A 17932-nucleotide genomic window follows, 5' to 3' on the forward strand; every position below is an offset into this window, starting at 1 on the left:
TTTTGCTGGGGTCTCAGAACTTCAGGACCTCAGACTGTGTTTTTACTGAAGTCAGTTTTGAACTTTATAAAGTCATGTTGTGTAGTGGTTACACAAAAACTACAAAAAGTGAACATGTAAACACATACAACCTGAGCTGATGAATCAATGTCTTCTCAAGTGAAATGAAAGGTGTGTATTTATGATAAATACTAATATTTTAAACTTTAGTATTATGTTCACTTGTGTGGTTGTGTGGTTTTTGTGTGGTTTTTCAAGCTGTCTCGCACACTTGCATTACATGGGCTAAAAAAGTAAAATACATCTAGGGCCTCATTTATAAAACTTTCTTACGCACTGATTTGATCTTAGAGTGTTCGTACGATCAAATCCACGTCAAAGTACAGATTTATAAAAACTGTCTTTGACGTGGAAAAGTACTTATCTCCACGTCAGATTCCAGCTTGGCGTACGACCGTTTCCTTGTGGTAATGCCTGGTATTGCAGATAGTTCAGCCTCACTATAATTTGATTTCTTGCGCTTCTTTTTACTTGCCATTGTCACAGAGTTTTTGCTTTAGGAATGAGCTCATTTTATATGTTAATTAATTAAGCAGGGGCGTTTCGACGGCGGAACATTCAGCTGCACACAATTCCACGATCATTTGTGATTTATAACCGAATGACTGGCGTACGCATGGATTTCGTGGTACGTTCGTTTTCTCTGAATCGCTCTTACGATCAAATCAGAAAAGTTCTTAGATAAAATCAAGGATGGTTTCTACGCAAGTCTTTATAAATGAGGCCCCTGGTGTGGCATTAAGGCTGAATAAACGATGAGAGGATTTTAATTTTTGGGTGGACTATCTCTTTAGAAAGAAAGATGTGATGCAGAGGCCAAACACATAATCCAGACAAATACAAGAATGTGTGTTATATGAATGATGAGAGAAAAAGTAAAACACAATACTGACTTTCAAAGCCACTTTCTGTGTTTTCTGTTCAAAGCCCCAGTCTACAATAATAATTAATCTTTAATTGTTTATTTGGAGTCTTGTAGTTTTTTTTTCTCAGTAAATATTATGTAATTATTTGTGATCGGGGTTAATTAATGAGCAAATTATGTAATTATTTAGACAGAAAAATACTCAGCCCTGATACTACAAATCAAATTGGCTTTCTCTGAACCAGACTGAAACATATACTTGTAAACACGAAAGGAGTTGTTTGCTGCATATGATGCATTTCCTCAGACTTAGAGAACCAAGAACTCAAACAAACTTATAAAGGACACTAATTGATTACAGACAGGTGATGGGGATAAAGGATAATGACAGAAAAACCAAATATGGGCGTACAAGGACTAAACCAAAATTGACAGTTTGACAGGGGTGTGATAGCAACACTGTAGTGCAGTCACTTGCTCATAAAATTTAGAGCAAGTCATATAAAAAAAGAGTAATACATCTTTAGAATATGTAAAAATGTATTTGTGTGCACTTACAATAACAACAAAACATTGCACTTTTGTAAAATAATGACAGCAAATAGGATGCGCTTTCTGCCGTCAGTCTCTGTGAACTTGAGTGCGTAAAAAAAAAAAAAAAAAAAAAAAAAAAGATAGATAATAACTGAAAATGAACCAATTCAAATGGACAACAAATAATCTCAGATCATCTAATCCGTATGAAACATGCATACAGGCGCATCACTACTGCGGAGATGACGAGTCAGTGTTGCCGACTTCATCTCGTAAAGGTCATTATTATGATGTTTTTTTAATAAACATGCGATTAGTCAACTAATCGCTTAAAATTAACTAGTAGTCGATCAGCAAAAATCTTTAGTCGAGGGTAGCCCTTTTGTCTACTAAATACTATTAATAATATACATTTATTAGTTAAAATAATAGAAGAAATTCAGTTGTAGGCACAGTTTATAATTGTTTGTGTTCATTCATTTTGGTCTGCAGGGTCGAAATAAACAAAAAAAAATCAACGTACAATAAGCTTTTAAACTCTGTATTATGTTGCTAGTTACTTGTTTAGAAGTGTTTCATTAGCACCTTCACTTGTGTTTGTGTTACCATGGTGCAGATTGCAAAACAGCAACCACTTCAACCACTTCCTGTTTTTTTTTTTTTTCAGTTCAGTGTGATTTAGTAAAAACACAATTCTTCAGAAACCTCTGTAAGATGTCTAATAATAATTCTCCTATTTTCAGCAAAAATCCAGCAGTTACCAAACTCTAAATGACATTATATAACCAGCGTTATTTAGCAGATCTCCAGTTCTTAGCAGACATGCTGTACATTCATGTTTCCACATACCCAAACTGCCACCTGCCATCTTTCACACTTCAAAATGAACACAGATTTCACAAACAATTCAATTTTCATTCCATGTTTTGTAAATGGTGAGTGTATTTTTATGTGCAGTGGTATTGGTCAGATTTGTATGACTCTGTTAAATCTGTTTTTAGCAGTAATGCATCATCATAGTAGCCATATGATTGGTTGTGAATTTAAATGATAGCTTTGTGTGACAAACATTAAAGGAGGCGTCATAAAGCGTTACAGTAAAATTCAGTCTGATTTGACTCATCTTTACCGAATCAGATGTTCGTGTGTACATTTGTTTTTGTGTATCACCATAGCAAAGGAGGGAATCATAGCGGTATTCAAAGCAACAGCTAGACACAGGAAGTGAGAGGAGAGAGGTCTTAAAGATCTGAATTTCCAGTGTGTCTTGTTTTCTCTGTTCATAACAACGTTAATGTTGTCAGCATAACATGATGAACTGTGAACACGACAGCAGTGACATAAATGACGCATTTTGTTTTTTACAGTAGTAACGAGATGACAAATGTGAAATGCAGTCAGGTTTATGTTGTTGTGTTTATCAGCTGTTCTTGCTTTGCAAAGAAACTTTCTGTTGGGAATCTTGATCTGAAAAATAATTTGGCTTTATTATTTAAGTCACTGATGTGGGTAATGATATAGATGTGCTGCCTGTAATGTGTACTAAGTGACAACAAATATAAAACAAATTACTGCATTCTTTGTTTTGTTTTTCATCATTATCATTACGAATTTGTGTTATGCAGAAATGAGAATTTGTGGGGAAATGTGTTGAATGTTGCAATGAAACCAATCTTGATCATCCCTAAATAGGCTTATTTTATTTTGTTGTATTTTATCTATTTTATTTATTTATTTATTATTTATGCCTGGATTTTTTTGTGTGTTTTTGCATTTTTCTTTAATAGGACAGTGGAGATATGACAGGAAGTGAATGAGAGACAGAGATGGGGGGTGGGATCGGGAAAGGTCAACAAGGCAGAATTCGATCACGGGACACCCGGCGCACTGCCCACAAGGCTATTGGCGCCAACATGCCTGGATATCTTGAGAGATTGACTCGGTGCATGGAATCTCTTTGTGAGCTGACAGTAGTTGTCACATGTAGTTGTTGGAAACTATGACATTCAACTTGCTAAAATAATTTTACCGTGTTCAACCTCTCACACAAATGTTTCAAAAATGAGGAAAAAAGACTGTTCATCTCTAGACCTCCAGTTAGAGAGAGAGAGAGAGAGAGAGAGAAGTAAAGGCGAGTGGTGTAGAAGGGTGTGTTCATACTTGCACCTCCTTTCCTCTGATCTTTATTAGTTCTGACATTCAAATCTCACCTTCCAATACTTACAGGAAACTCTAAGCTCTACTATACACCCTCTGAATTCACACAGAGATTTCTTTACCAGCAATCAAGATGTGGATTATGCTGTTAGGACTCACCTCTGCATTACTGGCCTCCTCGAAATCACAAAATACTACAGGTAAGACGACTCGTCAGAGGAACATCATACATCTGTATATTGACTGTGTATGTCTGAGCACAAATAAACAGCTGCTCATTCATTTAGTACAGAGGAAAGGGAGATTCAATTCAATTCAATTCAATTCAAGTTTATTTGTATAGCGCTTTTGGGCAGCATTACAAAAGCAAACCAGTAAAGAGCCAGAGGAGTTTAAGCTGTTTGAAAAGCGAGTGAAAGGAATTAAGAAAGAAAGAAAGAAAGAAAGGAATTAAGAAAGAAAGAAAGAATGGGGAATGACGACTGGTTCCAGATTTTTCCTAAAAATATTTAATACATGTGTATTAAAAATGTGTATACATGAGAATATTCACCTTGTGTTGTAACATGTCTGTGTGTTGTAGAGCACAAGCAATAAATGAAAGCTTTCCCCCCAGAAAATGCACTCACTGGATTTCGTAAGCGGTTACTGTGGTGACATTTTGTTCTGAAGTTTGTCACATGTAGTTCTTGGAAACTTTGATCGTAGACTTGCCAAATTTGAGTTGGGTGAAAGAATCTGATAAATCTTGCTGCTGTGGTATTATTTTATATATGTGATCTCTTCTTCACATCTCAAATTGCTTTTGAGGTTCTTTGTGTCTGAACTATTGATGAAAGCAATGCCAATGAATACCTTATTGGAGAACAAAATGAAATCCCACAGTTACCACCCTCCTACACACCTCTGGTTTACACTGACTTCCCCCCTTTCAGGCATTTTGTGTAAAACTCAGCATGAAAGATGTCAAAGTGAGATGTGTTTGTGTTTGTTTTGAGAGAATGGTGGGCAACTCTTTGTCGGTTGGAGAGATGCTACTGGGCAGTTGTAAATTTCAACATTTCAGAAAAAAGAAAACCAGCGAGAGTTTAAACAGTATCAGAATGGTTGCATTCCGACTCAGCAAGTCAACAAAAAAGTCACATACAACATTAAAGAAAACATTTATTTAGTCCAGGGGTTCCATATAAAAATAATTATATGGAACAAATAGTAAACAAAACTAAAATATCGGTAATGGTGAATGTCCAGCTGTCCAGCAGAGCACAAGAGCAGGATGTTCTAACAAAGGAACCAGTCTCCTTCTCAAACAAGGACAGATCTTTTAAATATGCAGTATTAGCAAAACAATACAGGCTGATCTTCAACTGGTAACCTGTAGAAACAAAGAAAACCACAAGAAAACCAAAACAACCAGTGGTTTTCAGTCATCGTAAGGTGGCAAATATGATCAAAAAGAATTGATTAATGGATCTTCAGAAAACTGACTTTCTGTGAGTCATCAATCCTTGGGGGGTAACGTACTCTGGGTTCGGGCCACTCCCGAGCTCGGAGCCCTTCACCGGACAGCACGCCAAACATGCACTACTATTCTCCGGCTAATTATATGTAAGCGTGAACTCGTGAATTGATAGATTAAACTCTTGCCGTATCCAGTCGGCAAAACAGCAAAAACGTCCTTCTTGCAATGGAACGATTCGAGTTTTCGGTTTTCTGTTCCTCTTTTATATGGAAAGCCAAGTCTAACTCGTTCATTGTAGCGGCCAAAGCCGTTTCAAACAACTTGTTGTTCATCTGTAGCGACAGCGATCTTTCAAAGTTTACTATATGATTCGGACGTCGCAGTGCTGTCATCATCAGCTTAGCTCGCCTCTGGCCCGCCTACATCAGATACACCGATTTGATTGGTTCCCACAATTGCTTACGTATTGCAGTAACCTGCATCATTGCTCGATGCCAGAGTGTCTTGCAGAGACAATTCAAATTGTGCTCTCGCGAGACCTCTGGATTTCCAGGGTAATGCTATCCATCATCAGAGGAAAAAAGTTCAATTAAATCTCTTGAGGCAGTAAAAAAAATAAAAATAAATAATAATAATAATTTGTTACATTTATATAGCGCTTTTCTAGACACTCAAAGTGCTTTACAGTGTCAGGGGTATCTCCTCATCCACCACCAGTGTGCAGCATCCACCTGGATGATGCGACGGCAGCCATAGTGCGCCAGAACGCCCACCACACACCAGCTGACTGGTGGAGAGGAGACAGAGTGATGAGGCCAATCGGAATATGGGGATGATTCAGAGGCCATGATGGTCAGAGGCCAATGGGCAAATTTGGCCAGGATGCCGAGGTCACACCTCTACTCTTTTCGAAAGACATCCTGGGATTTTTAATGACCACAGAGAGTCAGGACCTCGGTTTAACGTCTCATCCGAAAGACGGTGCTTTTTGGCAGTATAGTGTCCCCGTCACTATACTGGGATGCTAGGGCCCACACAGACCACAGGGTGAGCTCCCCCTGCTGGCCTCACTAGCACCTCTTCCAGCAGCAACCTAGTTTTCCCAGGAGGTCTCCCATCCAGGTAAGAATAAAAACTGAGGGTTGCCCCCTCCTGATTGAAAACAACCACTGCTGAATTGGCACCAAAATGGAGCAGGTTTTTGGTTGAAAAAACCCAAACGGAAATAGGAAACCCGATTTTTTTTTTATGAGCAGTGCTTTTTTTAACCTATGCATATCTGTGTTTCTGGCAAGATACTTCAGGTCAGATATCCTGAAGCATCTTTTTCCAGGGTTGAGCTACATTCTCCACAATGTTACAGTCTAAAGTAGAACTGTATGCTCCTCTTTGGATGACTGCTTAGTAGATGCCCCATTAGGGTGAACAGAGTTTTTTAATGTGGATTCCCTCTACTTCGTACACCTCCCTCCCCAGCTACTGTTTTGGTTTGAAATGGACATGTATGCCCCCTTTGGATAGGGACTTCATTGGCCTCTGGTTTGATAGGGATTTAGTAGGTTTTTGTTTTAGAATTAGAACTAAACCATTCTCTTTGTCACACCTCGTCACTTGAATGGTAAATGGAGTTAGGTAGAACAGTATGTTTCCTCTACTTTATTTGCCCCCTTCGCCAACTACTGGTTGGTTTTATAGTGATATTGCTCCCCTTTGGATGGTTAGAGTGCCTTTACTCAAGGCAGGGTATGAACTGGGCAAACAGCATTATGTCATTATAGAGGAGTGGCAACATTGAAGGTTGTAGTATGGAGTGTTAATTACTCAGGATTTTGTCACATTTAATTCTGTTTTTGGTGGGTAAATGGAATTATGAATGGATGGGCAAGTCACAAGATGACCTTTATTACGTTTACCCCCCTTTCCAACTGTTTTTGTCTCTTGTAGTAGGCATGCATGCTCCCTTTGGTAAGATACTCCTTAAGGGCTTAGTCATGGTGCTCACATAGCTGAGCATTTTTTTCTTGTAGGCCTTACAGAGCTTACACCTACCCTGAATAGAAGAATGGAAGGTTGTAAATGTTGGGACTTCCCTTGCTATAAAGTGTGGAAGCTTGGGTATTTTTTCTTTTCTATTGGAAGAAATTAACTTAGGGAGTGGTTCTGCTTGACAGACTATGATGCATATTATGCACCTGGGGGTTGACACATCTTATTCTGCTGGTCTGCTAGCTGGTTGATGAGTCTGTTTATTCTATGCCCACAATGGTCTGCATAAATACAGTCTAGTGAGGAAGGCACTCCCTCAAGGCATTGGTTCCCCATAGTGTCAACACAGTTCTGCTTTGAATGGGAACCACTAAGTTACGGTTGCAACCATGGATCCTTAAAAAAAAAAAAGGGAATGAGAAGTGGCGTCTCATTGCCAGATGTTGATAGTGTTTCCATAGCATCGACGCCAGATGCCATGTCTCGTTCCCCTTCTCAGGGAACTGTAGTGGCAAATTTGGGGTAAGCCACTATCTTAGTATGGGCGAACAATTGACACGTGAGTCCATAGTATAACTTTTTCTCAATGAATGTGCCAAAAATCTTGCTTTAAAGGGGTCCTATTATGCTTTTTCACTTTTTGAAATTTAGCCAGTGTGTGGTGTGTATGTTTGGGCATAAAAAAAAAATGTCTACAAAGTTACAAATCTGAAAGTCCACTCCAAAGGGATATATTTAGTTTTTTTTTTTTTTTTTAAATCCCTTTTCAAGAACTACAATGAACGGCTCCTTTGGACTACAGCATTTGTTTTTCGGGTGCTATGATGTCACAACACACTCCATTAGAATATCATTCGATATCAGCTGCACCATAGACGTGTGCGGTATAGAGGGTCCAAACACATGCGGAGCCACGGCTGATGTAAACAAAAGCCTTGACTAGAGTGACGATCATCGGTGTCCGCGTTGGAGCTGCATTAAAAGCCTCCTTTAGCAATCCGATGTGTTTTTGTAAGAAAAATATGCATATTTAAAACGTAAGAATTACTTAAATCTGGCTTGCGCTAACAGTTGTACACAGAACTTGCTGCTTTGGGAGGAGGGCATGGCAGGATTGAAACTCCGTCTAAGCTGTTGGCCAATCGCAGTGCAGTTGGACTGCTAACAATCACAACACATTTGGTTGTACCTTCATAAAACCTGGAACTAATCGAGCCATTTGTGCCAGCCTGGGGAGAAAGCTATTGTAATATATAAAAATTATGTGAAAAATAATGCATTTTTCGAACCCCCAAGGATTAGAGCATGTGGCAGGATTGACACTCCGTCTAAGCATAATAGGACCCCTTTAAAAGCTCAACAACATGTCCATTGCAGCTCCAAAGCCAGCATAATTCATAATAAACTTGCCAGATGGCTACTCACAGCACAGTAAAAGAGCATCTTAGTGTGGTACAGCAGCAGACATCCACATCAATAGCCAGCCGGTCGTGACATTTAGCGTGATCCACGTCCTCGTGGAATTTTCAGACTGCAATGTAGCAGCATATTTGTGATAAGCCACTATCGTAGTATTTTCGCAATATCATAGTCCATAAAATCAACAGGTGCAAAACAGCTTCATCTGTAAACATTAGCAGGAACAGATGGTCTAAAAATTGTATCTGCTTTCCCTTACTGACTCCTTTCCTGCCCTAAATGCATAATTGCAGTGATATAATAAGCGTCTTTGTTCACAAATTCATAACATTCACAGCAAACAATCAAATAAACACAAATAATTCACAAATAATAACCATAATATAATAAATTATATTGAAATAATCAAATTAGTTCATTCAGCCCAAAATCTGAAAATAGAAAAAGAAATGGCTCCAACAGGGAACCATAGTTACAATGTAGCCTACACAGCTGTAACCAGGGGGCGTGAAAATTGTTTAAAAAAATAAAAAAAATAAAAAAAAAAATATATATATATATATATATATATATATTTCATGATTAATAATTTTAGTAAATATATTATATCAGAAATACTACTTCAAAAAGTGAAAAGAAGTAGGGTTTGTGGACAAGATTTCCGCTCTGCTGTTTGCGATCACATCATTTTAAACCAGTAAACTTTTGGAAAGTTTTCAATTCAATTTAATATAAAAGGTCATCCACAACCCCTTATAGTATACTAAGAAATGGTAAGCTTCCTTACAATGGGTTTCTATGGAGAAAAAATGCTAAATGTACAAATACTGTCTTGGAATATGGAGACTCTGTCTTGGAGGCTGATATAACAAGAGAGAGATGATATTTGGAAAGAAATGATGTGATGTGTGGCGACCCATACTGTGAATTTGTGCTCTATATTTAACCCATCCAATTACACACACAGTAGTGGGCAGCCATATTGCTGCGGTGCCCAGGGAGCAGTTAGGGGTTCGGCCCTCAAGGGTCTCACCTTAGTCCTGGTATTGGAGGAGGAAGAGAGCACTGATCATTCACCTTGATGTTACAAGTCCGGCTCTCTAAACATTAGGCCACGACTGCAGGAGTGGTGAGCCATTCTGAATTCCTGTTTACAACAACAAAACCACTGACAGGCATTGGCTATATCCTGGGATATAAGCAGCAAGACAACAAGCAGGAAAAAATAACTTTGACTTTGGCCAAATAGTGATGACTGGGTAAGAGCATCTCCAAAATGACAGGTTTTGTGTGGTGCTCCTGGTATAAAGTGGTTAAGACCTACCAAAATTGGAGCAAGGATAAAAGAATGTGCAAGGTGTTCTCCTAACAGATGTCAAAAGTATCTTTAAGAAAGAGGAATCATTTTATTATATTGTGTAAACTGAGAAAGAATAAATTATTAAAACATTTTAATAACAACACCTTTGTTGTTCTTACTTAGACATTTGTCCAAAACCTGGCCCAACTTTAATCTCCATTGTAATCTAATAAATCTTAAATAATCTGAACAACCAGTTTCACAATAAACAAAATATTATATTAGGCTTTGAAAATTAAGAATAAAATCAAAAATTGACGTTTATGGCTTCATCTATAGAAACAGTCACTAATGACGTATCTATGTAAACACATCTATGCGTTCACCCTCAGTTTTGGTTGTCATTTGTCAACTCATGTTTTAACATTTTTAAATATTCGTGTTTTTGAACTCGGTTAAAATGACCTTCATCATCCTGCACTGTAAAAAGTTTTCACCAGTTTCAACTTAAAAACTTAAGTTTAGCAGCTGCCTTAAGATTTTAAGTTAAATCAACTTAAGCCATTTAAACTCACAAGTTTTGTCAACTAATTTTTATTGTAATAAGTTAAAATGACTTGTAGTTTTAAGATGATTTAACTTAAAAACTTTTTACAGTGTATGTTCTATTTGTTTTCTGAAATGTCCTTATGTTGTTTAAAGAAATCAGTCTGCGATTAGATCCATGCCAGTGTAAGTAGTGTAACATCTAAAGTTTGAAAGATAAATGTGATATCAGTTGGTCTCAAATTTTTTGATCTTTGTGTTTTCAGCTTTTTTCCCTCTTTACAAATCTGCACTAGTCTCTGTCACTGTTTCCTTTCTCTCCTTTCTTTTACTATTTATTCTTGCTTCTAGAGTGGCACTGTATGAATTCACTCATTACTATCGTTAATGCCCTGTTTCTCCTGCAGTTGTGCGCTCACGGAGCTGCAGCCATGCAGGAGTGTTTCATGTGGAGGGGAGAGTTCGCTACAGTCTGACGTTTAAGGAGGCCGGGAAGTTGTGTGAGCATTTATCCTCTTCATTAGCCAGTCTGGAGCAGGTGGAAAAAGCCTATGAAAAAGGACTACAGACATGCAGGTCCTTACATTTAGCTCAACACAACCAAATGACAATTAATCATACAGAATCATTATTACCATGAGCTCCACCTAAATATAAACATACATTGTGTCTGCAGATATGGATGGATAAACGGCACAGAGTTGGTGATACTCCGTCAAAGGCCAAATAAAATCTGTGCTGGAAACCAAACGGGCATCATCAAAAAAATTGCAGACAAAAAAAAATACGACGCCTTCTGTTATGATGCTAAAGGTTTGATCTGTGCAACATGCTGTAAGTTTTAGTCAACACATGATCAATCACATTTTTAACAAAACATTAAATTTTTACCAGATACATCAGACAAGAACTGCACAGCTTTGATTGACCCCGACACTTTAAACAAAACTGATGGCTCTTCTGTTTCAGCATTTACAGGTACGACAGATACTATTTGAAATAACATTTTAAATGTATGCGATTGGAAGGCACTTCTGTATGAAAAAATGGTTATTGGTTATGCATTTTATCAGTAGATATGAATCAATCAAATAAATGTGGTCAAACATTACTAATTATGAGTCAATGAGAATCAAAATATGCTTAGAATTGTTGATTGCTCTAATTTTTAAGATATGCTATTGGGTCAGTATATATGACCCTTGGGAATGGAAAAGGTTAAGTGGGCTATATCTCATTTTAAATCAGAAGTTCGAGGTTATATCAGTCCGCTGAGCAAATCGACCTACATCAGCTCTAGAAACCCTGCAGTGTTGTGCTCTCTTATCTGTTCTTATATGTCTTATATGTCAGTGTTCAGTGAGTAGTGCAGATCACTTCTGATATGTTTGTGGTGAAATGACGAGCAACACAAAAGAAAAGGGCAGTTAGGAAATGGTTAAGAAAGCCTGTCGCATTTATTTTGGCTGATGGAGAAACTGGAGGTGGGCCCCACGAATACGCTGTGACACGTGCAAAAAAAGAGAGAGAGCAGGTTGAATAGCGGTTTCAGAGATGGATCATTTTTCTATATAGTCAATGTTCTGCATAATTGTTATTTGTCAGAAGTTGCAACACATCGACCAAATGCTGGAGGGGAAGATTCTGAAAATTCAACATCTGAAGACACATCAGTATCTGAGTCTTTTACTCCAGTTCACTGGATGCAGACCAGTCCCACACAGAACCCTGTGGAACAGAACCACACTGATCAAACCAATCAGACCAACCAGGATACGAATACAAAGAAGTTCATAACTTCACCTCCAAATCCAGACACCACAGGGCTGGGAGCGGGCCAGACAGAGTCCACCAGTCAAACACCAGCAAATAAAGAAGGTAACATTACACTGTTTAAAGTCACCACAGGAATTTAGCCAAATCTGATTCATCAGTTCGTTCTTTATAAAAAGTAATATGCTGTTCTATATCTGGAATGTACAGTATGTAATTGCTGCTAAAAATGACTTCTGACCTCTCATCTGAACTGTTCTGTCTCTGTGCTTCTGTCTTTGTTACTCCAGAACACGCCATCCCAAACAACGGCTCTATAAGTATGGCTAGTTTAATATAAATCATTTATTAAAAGTCATGCCCAGTGTGAATTGTAAGGTAATCTTAGGTCAGGGTTCTTTAGCAACTCCAGTCCTGGAGGGCCGGTGTCCTGCAGACTTCACTACCAATCCCAGTTTAACCCATCTGTCTATGGGCAAGTGTGGTTTGAGTTCAGCTATAACCCCATTTAAACACACCTGAAGCAAAGTAATCAAGCTCTGTGCTGAGACACACTGGAGCTAAACTCTGCAGGACAGCTTTGGACACCTCTGTGTTAAGGGTTAAACTCAGCAGGACACTGACCCTTTAGGACCGGAGTTAAAAAGCCCTGTTTTTTGGGTTTGCAGGGCTGTGGGTTTCAAAGTACATGTACAGTCATAATACTACTCAATGAGTACAGCTTTGTCTGAATTAAACTTGTAATATACCACCCCTGAAATAATACAGGTTTAGTAATTGCATGCAAAACCAAAGGCAGTGACATAAAAAAAAAAAAGAAAGAAAAGAATTGAATGCGGAAGTTGTGGAAGTAGAATATAATCCCATGAATATATTTGCAGTACAAATACAAATGCAAAACAAAGATGACCCTGAGTGTCGCTGAACTGAATAGGCCTATATGAAATGAATCTCCTAAAACAGCCTTTTGTCTTAAAGCAGCCTATTTTAAATTAAACCACACATTTATCAGAGGCCTTTGGTTGACTAAAATTGTTTACAAACCAGCACAACTGCATTGCTTTTTTATCACTTGGTTTGAAATAACATGTCATTTGTTCTAATCCTCTTACAGACTGGCTGGTCATTATACTCACCATTTTGGCAGTTCTCTTAATTCTGCTTCTCTGTTTTATTGTAGCAAACAGAAAAAGGTATGTTGTAAGTACAAAAACACCACCGGCCTGTCACAGTACCCACACTTGTTATCAATTTGTACTCGCCCACTTGCGTTTTGTATTGCTGGCATCTCTGGCTCAAGTGTAAATCTTAAATGTGTGTGAAAGAACATTTGATTGACGCAGCCATCATGAAAGCCGAGTTGCTAAAACAGTTGCTATTAATTCTTGCCAACGGCTCTCATGTAGGTGAAAACACAATGCTTTGCTGAGGAAGGGAAGGCTTGTGGTTTCCTAAACGTCGAGCTTCAAAGTTGTTAGGGTTAGGGTGTGTTAGTCTTGCTTATACTTCCTCTCTGCCACATGCGTGACAGCACCTTAAGTCTTGTGATGTCTTTAAATCAAGTGTGTTTAAACATCTGTGCTCCAAAAGAATAAACTGACAGTCAACAGCTAGATCTAAAAAAATAATAATAATAATAATAATAATAGATTTGGTGTATAAATTTTAACTTTAAAACTATTGGATTAATAAAACAGCTGCCAGTCATTTATTAAGTCAACAGTGTTATTGGGTTTTAATGAATGTCCAAATTCTGTTTTTTCTACAGATGTTGTGGCAAGAAAAAGACTCTGATTATTACAAAACAGAGCAGCAGTGGAGAAAATGGTGCATCAGCTTCATTCGCTAAGAATCAGGAGATGGTCAAACTCGTGAACACTGAAAACATCGCAGAGAACAGCAACTCAGAGCTTATCGACATCAGCCTGGATAAATGAACAGAGAATACCTAAAAGGCATAAGAAAGAAACCCCAAGCAGTTTTATGACACCTCACAATACGGATGCACTAATATGCCTTAATTCGTACTAAACTAATGCACAGATCATCTTAAGATAATTTATGATTTATGAAGAACAAAGCTATTTCATAACACTGTCACTTTAAGACCTAGCGCACAGCTTCATTATAACGGAACTTCTGATTTCTCTCAACCCTTTATGCTTGGATACTCATTAAGTAAAATCATAACAATGATATCTTTACAAATTATGAGGTAATGATTTATTAAATAACCAGGAAGTTGAAATACATGGCTTAAACATTTTAGTAATTCATTTACACTGTTAGTAACCTACTAGATGTTGATAGGGAATGAATCCATGACACGATAAAAGCAATTCATATATGGCTATTAATCAAATAAACTCTTCGTTAGTTGCTGATGCGGCAATAGTTAATGAATGGCTTAGTTTCTCATGAGTCATACATTAACTGTGTATTAGTTCAGCGTAAAGTGCACAGATTGTAAAGTGTTGCCAGTTTTACATTATAAATTACCAGAGAAAGTGATCTAAGTACAAAAACAAAAGAAAGGAGAACCCTAGAGACTGAGACGGACATAGATCTGAAACAAAAGGAGGCACTGGCTGTAAATATCTGTTCTGGGTTCTTAATAGCAACCTACTGTATGTGTATGTGTGTGTGTGTGTGTGTGTGTGTGTGTGTGTGTGTGTGTGTGTGTGGCCTCAAGAGAGCAAACACACATCTTTGTATTAAAAAATATTAAATGACTAGTCACTTTTAATTTTATACTAGTGTTTTTGTAAAGCGCTACTGTAGCTTTCCAGTGCCTTTGCTTGGTATAACAGTAGTTAAATCAGTGATGGTCAGATAAGATCATTGAGCAAGAGGCAAATACGATTATTCAATAAAGTTGTTACCATTACTTGGTCTCCTGCTTTCTGCTCCTCATTTCTGTTTTCTTCCATTCTGAAAGAGTACAGTTAACATGACAATGCGCTCAGTCGCTCACTGTTTTGAATGACAGATCAGCGGTGGAAGGAGTACTGAAAATGTGTTCTCAAATTTCTCTTCACAAAAGCTACAGTTACTTTTACTGAATCAGACAAGATCCATACAACAAAACTCATTTAAAGGGTATAGCTTAATTTAATGTAAATTATGCCTCTTACTGAAATACGTAGTAGAAAACCCATCAAAGATTTTAGTTATTTAAAAAAAATCCACATTTTTATATACATATTTTTTACTATTGGGGTGGGGGGGGGTTGCACTCAGTGAGCTACTGGCACTGAGCTACACTATTTCTACCGCAACACAACTCAAAAATAAAATACTGATTGTTCTGCCCATTTTCTGGTCATGGTGTATGGCTGACACCTACAGGTCATTTTTAATATTGTAGTTTTATTACTCTTCTGTATATATGCAGTTTATTTAGTTCCCTTTCGATACTTTATGCATACTGCGTGACTAGACGCTATGGGGAAAACTCCTTTTTTCTCCAAGGACTTAAGCCTTTACAATCAAGCAATGATTGAATATAGTGCTGCACGAGCCTGTGCGGCAAAGAAACCCGCCAGAAAGGGCAAAGTCTCTGGTTACATAAGCGGAGGACATTTTGGGCTCTACCGTCAACCCCAGCGACGTCAAGTCAGGGATGGACGCCAAACTTTTCCATGTCCTCTCTAGAGCAATCAAAGAGCTGGGATTGGAGTGGTCTACGCCGGAGGAGCCCTCATGTAGCTGTCTGGATGATGGTTCCCCTTCAGAGAGCTTTCCTGTTTTTCCCAGAGGTTCATGACAAGCTTACTAAGCTTATTTACTACTCGCCTTTGCATGTCCATTTCTTCTGCACTCTCCCCAGTAGATGGTGCTGAAGGAAAGGGCTACCAAGATGACAGCACACAGCACAGGCCATAGGAAGGTCAATGGCCAGTTTAGTGGTGCTGGAGAGCCACTTATGGCTAGTGTTGCTTTCATCAACGAAAATTATGACTAAATATCATCGTCAACGAACCTTTATCACGTGACGAAAACGAGACGAGACAAAACGAAAATGCTGGTCATGTGACGATGACTATAATAAAATGTATAATCAAATATCGTTGACGAATAAAAATGAGACTAAATGTTCTTTACAAAATAAAAAAACTATGCTAAAATGTCTCTTTATGTTCGTTGACGAAAACGAGACGAAACGAAATGTTATAACGTTAGATTGATGTGCGCATGCCCAGTAGCCAAAACTGTATCCGTTCTAGCTTAAACCGCAGGCGACGTCACTCACTCCCTCAAGCCCCACTCGCGGCATAATTTAGAAGACGAAGACTACAAACAAAGTTAAGTCTGACAGAGAAAGGGACCGATGGCCGGCCAGATAGGATTCATCTTTGGGAGAAAAAGAAGAAAGGACACATACGTTTTTTTTTTCCCTACTTTTTAGTAGTGATGGGAAAATGAAGCATTCGAAGCACTGAAGTGTTCCCCTCAACTGTATCGTAAAAAGCTTAATCACTCAAAGCTTTTCAACACGTTGTACACTAATGACATCTTGTGGTCAAAGGTGGAAAAAGTTTCTTTTGCGTCCCAGATGTCCTAGCGATTTTTGGACAGTTTCATAAAATAAATCAGTTTGTGCTATGAAAACCATAATATTTTACTTACACAAGGTATAAATTAATTAATCTGTAAATAAACTTATAAAAGTACAAGTATGATTCGTGTAGGCATAGATGATCAAAGTAAATTAAGAATATTGTTAAGTTGACTAATATGATTATTCAAAGCTTCTGTGTTGAACGTCACATCACAAAGTTTTAGTATATTGTAGCTTGACCATTCAAACACCCTGCTTCTCTGTGTTAAACTTGAATGTATTAATTTTTTCTGGCATTGTCACATGATTTTATTCATTTATTTATTCATTTTTTTTTTTTTAATTATAATTTATGTGTGTGTGCTTCTATGTTTGGTAGGTAAAGTAAATGTTGTAAATTAAATTTTTTTGAAGCTATAAGGTAACAATAATGTATAAGACCTTGTATGGGTTTGGCTAAAAGAAAACATTGGTTTTGTCAATACTACTAGGTACTTATACTATATTTATTGGGTTAAATAAAATTGCATTACTGAAAATAGACTAAATGTAATCAGTTTTCGTCGACTAAAACTAGACGAAAATAGTCATGGGTAATTCTGACTAAAAAAAGGCTAAAATGCTCAGACTTTTAGTCGACTAAAACTTGACTAGACTAAAAAGAGTATGAACTTGACTAAAACTAATAAAAACTAAAATGACAGGTTCACACAAAGACTAGACTAAAACTAAAATTAAAATCGGCCGCCAAAAACAACACTACTTATGGCTAAACCTCACCAAAATCAAGGATGCCGACTCTCCCATTTTCCCTATTCGGGGCTGTTTGGACAAGCCATTGAGGAAATCACAGCTGTGCAGAAGTCATCCCATGTAATGTGACACTCCCTGCCCAAACGCTCCAGCTCTGCAACAGCTAGTGCTCCAGACCAACAGAGGGCGCTTGAGAGGTGGTCCAGCAACAGCGAGACTTTGCCCGGGTGGTGGCGGCACAGGTTTCACCACCCCCCGCTCAGCCTACTCAGAAGCCTGAACCCCGGCCAGATGCTACATGTTTCCAAGGCATAACGGACCCGGACCCAGGCCCAAGCTGATGTTGGACCCCTGCGAGGAGGGGGCAAAGTCTCGCCTTTGCTGTCCCACCCCTCAAGCCCCCTCAGTTCGGTTCTGAGTGCCGGGGCCAGCATGTTTATAATACAAATTGTTGTGAATACTGGGCCCATTCTAAAAGCGAACACACAAATAGTTATAGCGAGAAAAATAAAACAC

At 38.1% G+C, this 17932-nt stretch overlaps 1 protein-coding gene across 1 annotated transcript; it reads left to right on the forward strand.

Annotated features, from left to right (window-relative positions):
* Positions 1-3625: 3625 nt before the first annotated feature.
* On the forward strand, positions 3626-14989 carry cd44b (CD44 molecule (IN blood group) b). The gene is made up of 8 exons (XM_073831950.1): positions 3626-3816; positions 10737-10905; positions 11006-11142; positions 11224-11307; positions 11935-12207; positions 12393-12422; positions 13217-13295; positions 13871-14989. Exons 1-8 carry the CDS (start codon positions 3750-3752, stop codon positions 14037-14039), a joined length of 1008 nt encoding a protein of 335 aa, XP_073688051.1. The 5' UTR covers positions 3626-3749; the 3' UTR covers positions 14040-14989.
* The last annotated feature ends 2943 nt before the right edge of the window (positions 14990-17932 follow it).

Source organism: Garra rufa, chromosome 25, assembly GCF_049309525.1.
Source record: "Garra rufa chromosome 25, GarRuf1.0, whole genome shotgun sequence".
NCBI lineage: Eukaryota > Metazoa > Chordata > Actinopteri > Cypriniformes > Cyprinidae > Garra > Garra rufa.